This window comes from Penicillium maclennaniae (genome assembly GCF_028827695.1).
Source record: "Penicillium maclennaniae strain IBT 15551 chromosome Unknown utg000003l:1.0-5670915.0:1.0-5674809.0, whole genome shotgun sequence".
Classification (NCBI taxonomy): domain Eukaryota; kingdom Fungi; phylum Ascomycota; class Eurotiomycetes; order Eurotiales; family Aspergillaceae; genus Penicillium; species Penicillium maclennaniae.
The window spans coordinates 2,496,372-2,507,227 of NW_026623215.1; the positions used below are offsets into that span (position 1 = coordinate 2,496,372).

The following is a 10,856-nucleotide window of genomic DNA, read 5'->3' on the forward strand; positions in this document are numbered from 1 at the left end:
ATCCGATGTGAGAGATCTGGTCTTCTTACGTACCCGCTTAGTTCATCCCATTTCCCTTCCTCTCACCGATCTCACTTCCCCAGTGTACTCCCGATCAACTGGTTCCCACCCGAACCCCCTCCCCGCTCCCTTTCCCTTCCTCCACATCTCCCCTCTCTTGTTATCATCAACCCTCTCCGATGTCTTCCCTGGCTCTAGCCTGAATTTCCTTGCCCCTACAACTTGGGACCGCTTCCCTGGTCAGAGAGAACCTTTGCCCCATCGGACTTACGCCGTACCGACTTGTTATCGGTACACTCCCACCTCATCGCCGCCATGGGCAACTCCCAGACCAAGGAGTCGCGAACGACTACTCCACGACGTCGAAGTCATCAATGGTCGCCAGGCGCGTCCGATACCCCCGGTCGTTCGGTATACCAGTCTTCTCGGTCAGGCCGAGGGAGTCGCCCGGATCTCTCTTTGCTCGGCATCGGCAGCAGTCATGACCGTGACGTGGCTGCTCTTGAGCAACGACGAGAGACGAAACAGGAACGAGACGCCCGTCGACTGGAGAAGGAACTTGTAGCTCGTGTGAAGGAGCGGGAGCACAGCATGAAAGAGGAACATGTTGATGGTGGCTATCTTGTAACACAGGGTGTCTACGTGGGGACGGAGGACTTCAACAAGGCCGTCGTGCGTCAACTAATGGTACGAATTGCCTGGAAGCATCTGAGAACCTGGGAGAGACTAACCATGGCCTGTGGCTAGATTGAACGTCGACTGGCCCCGTTCTGGAGAGGGCTCAACGATTTCTCTGAATCATGGGCTGAGCACCAGCTGATGGCCGCGGCCCGGGAATGCCTATCCCCCCCACCCGACGAGATCCCACCCGAATTAGAATACACTCTGCCCAAGGCATCCGAGAATGAATCGCGCGACCCATCAAATATCAATCATCTCACGGTACCGATCACTTCCCGTTCCCAGTCCCTCAACTCGGATGTTTCACAGAGCTCCATCCCCGCCCAATCATTACCTACAACATCTCCGATCGCATCCGGCACCTCGGCTTCGCCTCTTTTCCGTACCAGAGCGAAGACCCTGGCAGCCCTGACGACATCAAGGTATGGGTCACAGACAGATTTGACGCCGCGTGAGCTGCAACTACCCAAGGACCCCTTCGTCAATGGGTCGCCGATCGAAGTAATTTTGTACAAGGACGCCAGCGAATGTCCTATCTGCTTCCTGTACTATCCTCGATACCTGAACCATACGCGATGCTGTGATCAACCTATTTGTTCTGAGTGCTTCGTGCAGATCAAACGGCCGGATCCGCATCCCCGGAGCACGGCGAGGCCGATTCCAATGCTCCATCCGCACCGGAGGGCGAACAGGCTGATACAGAAGGACAGCTCGTGTCGGAGCCTTCTGCGTGTCCTTTCTGTGTTCAGCCTGAGTTCGGAGTTACCTACGCACCACCTCCTTTTAAACGAGGCTTGACCTATGCTGCGGACCCAAGCGCTCGTCCCTCTCCCATGTTCACTTCTCCTGTATCCTCTACATCCTCTTTGTCCTCGGCAAACCTTGCCCCAATGATAGGTCGGCGCCGTGCGACGTCATTATCTGCCACTGACCCTTCGGTGGTCACAACGGACAAGGTCCGCCCAGACTGGGCCCAGAAGCTGGCCAACGCCAGGGCTCACGCCGCTCGCCGATCTGCTGCTGCGACCGCCCTTCACACGGCAGCCTATTTGATGAACAACGGGCAGTCTGGGAGCGACAGTCGTCACCTTGGGCTCAGTCGGAGAGGATTGCGGAGAGCTACTCAAGGGGACTCCGGCCGGACCGGCTCCCCTGCCCTAAATGCATTGGCTTTTTTGACTGATCGACCGGACCGAACACCACCTCGTGCGGCTGTCCTAGATACCGACTCCGCCGAAGAAGGCGCAAATATTGCACCGCCGCGGGATAGCTCGAGACGCACCCGGATGGACGATCTCGAAGAAATGATGATGATGGAAGCGATTCGGCTGAGTTTGGCTAGCGAAGAAGAGCGCCGAAAGCGAGAGGAAAAAGAGATCAAGAAAGAAGCCAAGAGACGGGAGAAGGAGAAGGAGAAAGAGGCCAAGAAGGCGGACAAGGTGGCTCGCAAGACTGGCTTGTACAGCAACAACCCTAGTACCACTGCGCTCTCGGTTCCTGGCGAATCTCGGATAGGTTCTTCGATCGCGGAAGACACTTCCGTTGGCAAGGGCAAGGCAGTCGATCGGGTGGCGCCTTCAATAGCCGTAGACTCTGGCCTGCTAGGCTCGTCACCGAGTGCCTCCTCCGCGGAGACTATCCCGGAGAATCCGGCCGCTGAGCAGACCTTGAGCGCCGAGCCATTGCGACCTTCTCATCTTCGGCACGTGTCCAGTGCATCGTCGTCCTTCTCATCGATTATGGAAGCGACCGCAGATGAGCGCACGGGAAGTCACCTTACCGCAGATGGAAGCAATACTTCGTTGGAGCCCATGTTCAACTTCCGCAGCCTGGCCGAGGTCATCGGCGATGAAGAGAAAAGTCAGGAGGCAGACTACGTCGAGGATACTTCTGTCTTTCCCAAAGCGGAGGGCTCTTCGAGCGCGACACCGTCAGTCCACCAGCCCTCCGCCGATCCTGAAAAGACCGAGTCTCAGCCTGCTTCCATTCCTCAAGTGGAAGTTGAAGATAGCTCTCATGGCATGCTACCCAAGGAGCTCGAAACTCGCTCTGTCGAGATTACTGGCACTACACCAGACACCGAAGCTACCTAAGAACAAGTTCGCGAATTTTCTTTTGTTCCTTTTCTTCGGGTCGGGCACTTTGTCGTCCCGACCACATGGACGGATTAGCCGGCGCTGTAGGGAGGTTGATCATGGTTTATGGCATGTTCATTCTTTCATTTATTTTCCTTCATTCTTATCTCTCAAGCAGTCTACCTGCATCACATCGAGTTTCTTTCTCCCCATAGAGATCGCTCCTAACAAATCAAATTCCATCGAGTTGTGACCACTACTCTTTCTTAGATCAATATTTATTCCATTCTAGGTCTGTTTGCCCATGCTCCAGTGGGACAATTGAATCCAAGAGACATAGGACAATCTTTCACCAGAGTATGACAATGTGTCACTCGGGTAGACCTGGTCCAAGGGTCCACACTACTTCGCCGCAATGCTTCAAAATTGTACAATGCAGGCCGATAACCGTGTGGGCCGCATCGACAGCCCTGATTGGTGCATATGTGATTAAGGAACAGCCAACGGCCGCTAAGAGTGGGGCCTCGGACGACCGTGTCTGGTAAGTAGTTCATGTCCTATTTTGGTGGTGATGTTTGCATTGTGGAGTTACTGGTGAAACAGTCAATCGATAATGTGAGCCTTGGAAAAGAACAAGGTGCATTTCGGCAGATTTGTCGGCGAGGTCATGTGCCCAATGCAACCGGAACCACAAGGCAACGTGTGCCGGGAGTCGCCACCCGAAGAGTTTTACGTTTACTTCCAGGTACCCCCGCCGATGGCCAACTATAGACACTATAGACACAACATGCAATGAGACAAGTGAAGACAAGTGAATTGTAAATCTAGCCGGTTTGGATCATCAAAATGTATGAAAATAAACATATAGCAAGGGCTTCCCCGCATTAGGGTGTCCACATTCCAGGGGTTTCTTCCCTTATCGCAAGCAGAGTTTCCTCTTATGTCCTAGCCCGGGCCCCTCCGAGTCCCGGTTTGGTAACAGAAATGCAGACTCTTTTCCCTCCTCTTTTCCTCTCCCGCCATTCACCCGTTCAATAAATTTTGCTCCCTCCTGCCAGCAACCTGGAGCCAGCTTGAGGAATCAACAACGCCAGCCAGGAAAATAGTGCACCATTATCCGACACAGAAAGATCAGAAGACTCGGCGTAGGGAGGGATAGCCGTAAGGTCTCAGATACTTCTGACGGACTATGGCATTAACACCACAGGCAAGATCGATCGCGCCCGACGACAATTTTCCCACTGCGCAGCTTTTCCTTTTAGGTGAGTTCCTCTCCTATTCCTCATACTGGCTATCACTAAATGATCCGTAGCAATATGTCGCGTGGCCGAGCCGATCGCTTTGACCTCCATCTTTCCCTACTCATGGGTAATGGTTAAGGATTTCGAGATGGCCAGTGGCAGTGATGCCTCCTTTTATGCCGGAATCCTCATCTCGGCATTCTCTCTGGCTGAAGCTATGACAGGCATGTTCTGGGGCAGTCTGTCAGACCGACTAGGTCGCAAACCCGTGCTGCTCTTCGGCTGCTTTGGTACCATGCTCTCCCTGCTTATGGTGGGCTTTGCTCCCAATTTCTGGATTGCTCTCGCAGGCCGGGCCTTGGGAGGTGCATTGAATGGAAACATCGGCGTCATTCAGACCATGGTCGGCGAGTTGGTGAAACGTCCCGAACACGAACGTAAGTCCCACGGCACTGTTTTATTTCTACCTTGAGCTAATATATTCTATAGCCAGGGCTTACGCCATCATGCCGTTTGTCTGGTCCATCGGAACTATAATTGGGCCAGCTATTGGAGGTCTCCTTGCCAGACCTTCGGAGGGTTTCCCCTCTCTGTTTCCCCCGAGTGGTCTCTTCGGGCGCTTCCCCTACCTTTTGCCCAACCTTGTCTGTTCTGTTATGCTCCTACTGAGCATCCTCGGGAGCTGGCTATTTCTACAGGAGACTCATCCTGATATGCAACCAGGCAACACACACCGATTCTTCGAGCATACTTCGGTCGAGCAGCCTCTCCTTGCGACATCGGGGGCGACTGCCAATGCAGGTGTTGATCTTCGTGCCGAGTCCTACGGAACGTTTAACCAGGTCCACCTACACGAGGATGAGGACTGGGAGGTTCAGGCGGATGGCTCCTCTCCTGCATGGAAGAAGTCTTTGAAACCTAAAGCTTTTACGTGGAAGGTCACCATGCTGGTCGTCGCGCTGTCAATCTTTACCTACCATTCGATGACCTACGATCACCTCTTGCCTATCTTTCTGCAAGATAAGAACACTCGAGATATCTCGACTGGTCATACTTCGCCTTTCGACATTCCTGGAGGTGTCGGTCTCTCAACTCGAACAGTTGGCGTAGTCATGTCTACCGACGGAATTATTGCTCTCGTTATCCAGAGCCTCATTTTCCCAGCGCTGGCTCAATGGCTCGGGGTTTGGAGATTGTTCGTCATCGTAACGATTCTACATCCCATCGCATACTTCATGGTCCCTTTCCTGGTCTTCCTCCCGCAACATCTCACCTTTATCGGTATCTACGCATGCCTTATTGTCCGCAATGTCCTCTCTATTATCGACTACCCGGTTCTTCTGATTCTCATCAAGCAAGCCAGTCCATCGGACTCGGTCATGGGAAAGATCAACGGTCTCGCTGCCTCTGCAGGTGCCGCAGCCCGCACGGTCGCCCCTCCTGTTGCTGGATATCTTTACAGTTCCGGCGCTGACATAGGTTGCACTGCTGTGGCCTGGTGGGGCAGCAGCTTGGTTGCTCTTATTGGAGCGGCACAACTATGGTTCATCCAGCGCAAGAAGCACTCCTCGGCTACAGTACAGCCTGCCGTGCCGTGCCACTTCGTACCCATTGCGAATGAGCCTCCGAAAGAAATCATTCACATCCTTGTGACTGATGTTGATGAGCAGCGTTCCAATGCTGAGCCCTCAGCAGTATAAGCTCGGTGAGAACCACGGTGATGAATACAGGAACGAGACCTTGACGAAAAAGATTCTCAAAATGCCTAGCTTTTATTCTTGCTTGTCAAGTCGGGCTTGATTCGCAAATTGTGATGTACATACTCTTTGATGATTTATGGCGCTTATAGATGGGCGTATTTGGAGATTTAGCGACTGCATCAAGTTCTAGAATGAGAAATTAAGTGAAAGTTATAGACTAAGCGAGTTGTGTCCACATTCGAGTTGATTTGTCTTCGTATACTTGGTGGGGCAACGCTATTCCCAAAACAGACTAGCTCTGTTTACCTAGCAACGCAACACTACCCGCATCTTTCCAAACATCAAGAAACCTTGCCATATGACATCTCCACACCACTGAAGGGGACATTTTCAGGCTGTCGGCCCCTTTCAATCGACAAAATGTCAAATCCACTGTCACCGTTATCCCCATCCTGCCAGAATGCGCGAGCGCGCTCCCCAAAGACCGGCTCGTCGCCATTTCTCACGAAAACACTCGACGAGGCTACTGCCAATCATATCCCACAAAGTCCCTTGAAAAACGCGTGGACAGAATACGACGCGCAAAGCCCGATCACGTACGGTTCAAAAGAGAATTACCTCCGGACCGAACACGAGACGAAATTCAACGACGACTTCGAGCCCCAGAGTTCGCCCTTCCGCTACGAGGCGCGCGAAGAGACTGTTGATTTTTATAAATTGCAAGAGTACCAAAACGATCACGGACGGAAGCTAAGTGCGCCTGGCGTATCATATCACCGGTTTGACGTTTTAGAGGAAGAGAGAGAAGAGGGCCCCATGAGTTCGCCCTTCCGTCCTGATGCTAGAGACGAGACGGTTGTCTTTCAACACTTGCGCGAGCTGCAGCCATTATCACCGATTTTGAGCAAGCGACTTGACGTTCAAAACCCGGAAAGCTCGCCTTTTCGCCCTCAGGCGAAGGACGAGACGGTTGATTTGGAAAGGTTGCGAGGGTTGCAGGCTGAGTCTCCTCCTTTTGATGCAGAGCCTGGGTATCATTATGAAGAGCAGCCTGAATCTCCGCGATACGAGGGACAGCCTGAGTCTCCCCCGCTACAATGAGCAACCTGAATCTCCGCGATACGAGGGACAGCCCGAGTCTCCCCGCTACAATGAGCAACCTGAGTCGCCTAGCTATGATGAACAGCCCGAATCGCCCCATTATGACGAGCACCCAAATTCTCCTCCACGCGATGAGCAACCGATGCAGCCCGAAAGTTCACCGTTTCGGTACGAGCAGAGGGAAGAGGCGGTTGGTTTCTATCATTTGAATGATAACCAGCGCGAGTCCAACGAGGAAGCCAAATCGCCTTCTCCGCCCGTAGCGCACAGCTCACCTTTCCGGCAACGCACGAAGGATACCAACGATCTCCAGAGGCTGCGGGAAAGCCAACGACAATCATTTGGTAGAGCGAAGCAGACTTCTCCTACTATTTCCCCGAAGTCTTCTTTCAGGAGCCCGAAAGAATCTACGATCGATGTACAGAAGCGGCGCTCAGCGGTGCGTACATCATGGGGTGTGGATGGACGCCAGTCAACAGCAGCCACGCCTCGAAAACGGTCCTTTGACCAGACTCCACAAGATCATGAAGAGCAGGCCAATGATCGTTGCAAGAAGGGTATGGTTACCCGTGCTGATCCAGAGACTCACGAGGATTACGAAGAAGGGTCTAGTGTCATCCACAACCAGAGCTATGTGTCGAATACAAGTTTGACTCATGAACGCTCAGCAATCGGCAATAGCATGATGGAAGACAAGCGCAATGAAGGAATGAGTACTGTTCTCCATGAGGATGATGACGATGTACCAGCAAATAAAAGAACCCTCGCTGACAAGGACCTACCCGTGGTGGGCGAGAACGATCGCGATTCCATGGACGACACCGGTCTGAGCAATTTCTCTGCTTTGCCAGACATGACTTCATTCGCGAAGCTGCGAGCTGATTCACCGTTGAAGTCGATGCGCGGTAGCGTCGGACCCGGATCAGCTGCCAGGACGGATATCTATCGACTCGGCGTGGATCCGAGTACACCTGGCACTGCACGGAGATCATATAGACCTAGTGCGATGTACGATGTTGACTCGCCAATTGGCTCGCCGACGCCCAGACGGAGAGCTTCTCGGGATATTGGTCTCTCACGAGAGACATCCAACTTGCTTGATCTGACCGACAATATGAACTTCTATCCTCGCCAATCTATGCAATCTAATGCTCGTTACTCTCCCCGGCGCTCACCCATGAGGAACACGCGTCAGTCGATGCGATCCCCATCGAAGTTTTCACTGCTTGACTTTGACATCCCACCTGCACCGACTCCCCGGTCAATTCCGATCATCACGCCACGAGAACTTGAGTCGCTAAAATCAGCCTTTATGTCTGAGATTTCCTCTCTCAAGGCCACTCTCAGTGGCAAAGAGGCGGAGGTCGCTAGTTTGAAAACGGCGGTTGGCGATGCCGAGCGACGAGTCGGTGAGGCTTGGGAAGAGGTCCGCCATGAAATCGCGAGGAAGGAAGAATTGGAGGTCGAGCAGGAAGAATGGGGTCGCCGCGGCAAGGAAATGGAAACGGTGCTCCTGTCTGTCCGGTCTGAACTGGAGGACGGTGAGCGCGAGCGAGACCGTCTCTCTCGAAAGGTCGATGAGGCCGAAAAGAGCAAGGACGAGCTAGAGAGCCGGATTGTCGAGCTTGAAACCCAGCTTTCTGCTGCACGCTCTAGCACGGAATCGAGCACGGTCTCTGGCCCTCGCCACAACATTTCGCAATCCACGGAAGAGACTGCTCGCGAAGTCCAGGATGCGGTTGAAAAAGTTGCACGCGAGCTTCACACTCTGTACAAAAGCAAGCACGAGACCAAGGTCGCAGCACTGAAGAAAAGCTATGAGTCCCGCTGGGAGAAGCGTCTTCGCGAGGCTGAGCGTAAGCTCGCCAATGCTCATCAAGAGAACGACCGCCTCAGGGAAGAGCGCGATGCGGCGCAGTCAGACAGCATGGCTGCCGCCAATGCCAGTATGATCGGCCGCGAGCACGATGACCACGAAGCCGAGAAGCGCGTGCTGGAAGCTCAGATCCAGGGTCTGCAGCGTGAGATGGCGTCTATCAAGGAGGACAGCGATCGTCTTCGCTTTGAGCTCAAATCGGAGCGTGCTGAGAAGGGCGAGCTTGTCGCTGCTGTGGATGAGTGGCTCGCGATTCAGAACCAACCTACTCAGCAGCCCCTGGCGCAGGAAAAGCGCGAGGTTTCCGTCTCGTCTGTTGGACCCACCGAGGAGGAATATCAATCCTCCAGCGAGGTTCCCGCTGAGAATTTCCGTCGCAGCGTAAGCCGCTCTGGATCCAGTGGCATCCGCCCTCCTGCATCTGGCAAGAAAAGAATCCCACAATTCGGAGCTGGCAGTGGTCACTCTCGCGGCAACAGTGGAGGCAAGTCTGGAATCGCCCTCCCACCCCAGGTCGGGGTGGTATTATGAGCTCCATTGAGAGAATGGGTCGGGGTGGTGCCTAAGGGATATTTGCTAGGGGGGTCTTTCTTCTCGGATATGATGATATGCGAATACGTTCATGGTCTGGGGTTCAATTTCGTCTGTTGATTTGTGTTTCACTAGATTCCCCCCCCCCCAATTCGCAGACCTGATTTTTGTTTTGGTTATGATGCTATGCTCCAATGCGATACGAATATTGAGTCTACCTGGTCTGATTCCATGAGTAGCACTGGGCGTAAATGTGAACGTAGAATGGATCGGCCTTTGAAACATGAGGGAGTTCTGTGGATATTCGAACTCCACTGACTCCATGTATTATTGATACTTCCATAATAGGTAACAGGAGTCCACATGTGGTAACACGGTCCGTCGCCTCCTAGCAATGAGTCGAGCGAACACCAGCAAGCCCCCCCCCCCCCAAAAAGAACCAAAAAAAAGCGACTCAAAGGAGCAACTCGAAAAAGTAACGTCAAATTCTTCAAGGCCCCCGGGTTTCTTCAAATCGCGGGGTGCCGAGTCATGCTACCTTGGGGCCGATTCTCCTTCGCCCGGCCCGTTTTCATCCTTCCGCCCGAACTGTCCACGCTGTTCATTTTTTTTCTTGTCTGTGCCCAGGATATAGATCATGTATCATGACGCCATTTTGTCAACCCCTCTTTTTCCGACAAAACTAGATATTGGGCGCGGGGTGCAACCGCCCCCCCTCTAGCTACTGTAAGCTGATAGCCCCTCCTAGACATCGGATTTCCTCCGGGAAAAAAACGTGGGGTGGCTATCATCGCAAAAGCCACGGACCCCAGCATTCCTGGCTCCCCAAAGCGCAACCCCCATGATTTTCGCCTGAACTCTACGCTCAGACACGGCGTGATGGCCGGACATGACAGTCCTCACACTGGGAGGCAAATAGTTGCTGTATACCATCCAGGCTTAGACGATCCACTGATTACCTCTGCGTCCCGACACCTGGGGCACCCTACCCTCGAGTTTTCGAGAAAATGCTATTGACTGTGTTGAGGAGGGGAGGTAAACTAAACTATCAGGCTGAATCGGGTCTCCATCTCGGCAAAGGAATGCGTCGCACCTTAGTTCCCGGCTCGGCTGTGACAGACTTGGACACCCCCGGATCTCGTCCTAGCCCCGGATTCGCACAATCCCGGAAGAGGACTCCGTAGATGAGATGGGAGGCGAAGTCGGGGACTGACCTTGCCCCGTGGCTTGCAGTCCCACACATGAAGAAGGAAAGTCTTCCAGCGTTGAGGCGCGAGTTGTCGAAGGCGTCGAGTCACAAGTCACGAAGCTCATTTCAAGCCCCGCAATGCCCCGATGACCTCGTGATTATCCCCACTTCGTGTTTTTTTTTTTCTTCTTTGTTTTTTTCGTTTTCTTTGTAATTTTTTCCCCTTCCTTTTCTGTGGTGTCGATACTCTGTCAGGTTCTTTGCCCTTGTCGATTTCATCTTTTCTTTTTCACGTGATTATTTCAGACCCTCCGATTCCGATATTGGGGTCGCTACTGGGTTTCTGACATTGATCTCAACATTGATGCTTATGCAACATTAAAAGGCAAGATAATAAGTACAGTAATTGAAAAAAAAAAAGAAAAAAAAAAGAGAAAATGCATGAAATATTAGTCCAGATTC

At 52.9% G+C, this 10,856-nt stretch overlaps 3 protein-coding genes across 3 annotated transcripts; all 3 read left to right on the forward strand.

Moving 5' to 3' along the window:
• Window positions 1-315: 315 nt before the first annotated feature.
• On the forward strand, window positions 316-2,774 carry sip5 (Sip5p; the record flags this gene model as incomplete). Its single annotated transcript, XM_056964712.1, has 3 exons — window positions 316-687; window positions 748-1,261; window positions 1,297-2,774. 3 exons carry the CDS (start codon window positions 316-318, stop codon window positions 2,772-2,774), a joined length of 2,364 nt encoding a protein of 787 aa, XP_056824665.1.
• A 1,171-nt stretch (window positions 2,775-3,945) lies between these two features.
• N7477_003050 (MFS transporter) lies at window positions 3,946-5,697 on the forward strand (the record flags this gene model as incomplete). Its single annotated transcript, XM_056964713.1, has 3 exons — window positions 3,946-4,018; window positions 4,069-4,434; window positions 4,487-5,697. The coding sequence occupies 3 exons, from the start codon at window positions 3,946-3,948 to the stop codon at window positions 5,695-5,697; spliced, it is 1,650 nt and encodes a 549-aa protein (XP_056824666.1).
• Window positions 5,698-6,117: 420 nt separating this feature from the next.
• On the forward strand, window positions 6,118-9,205 carry N7477_003051 (uncharacterized protein; the record flags this gene model as incomplete). The annotated part of the gene is made up of 2 exons (XM_056964714.1): window positions 6,118-6,728; window positions 6,775-9,205. 2 exons carry the CDS (start codon window positions 6,118-6,120, stop codon window positions 9,203-9,205), a joined length of 3,042 nt encoding a protein of 1,013 aa, XP_056824667.1.
• Window positions 9,206-10,856: the final 1,651 nt, after the last annotated feature.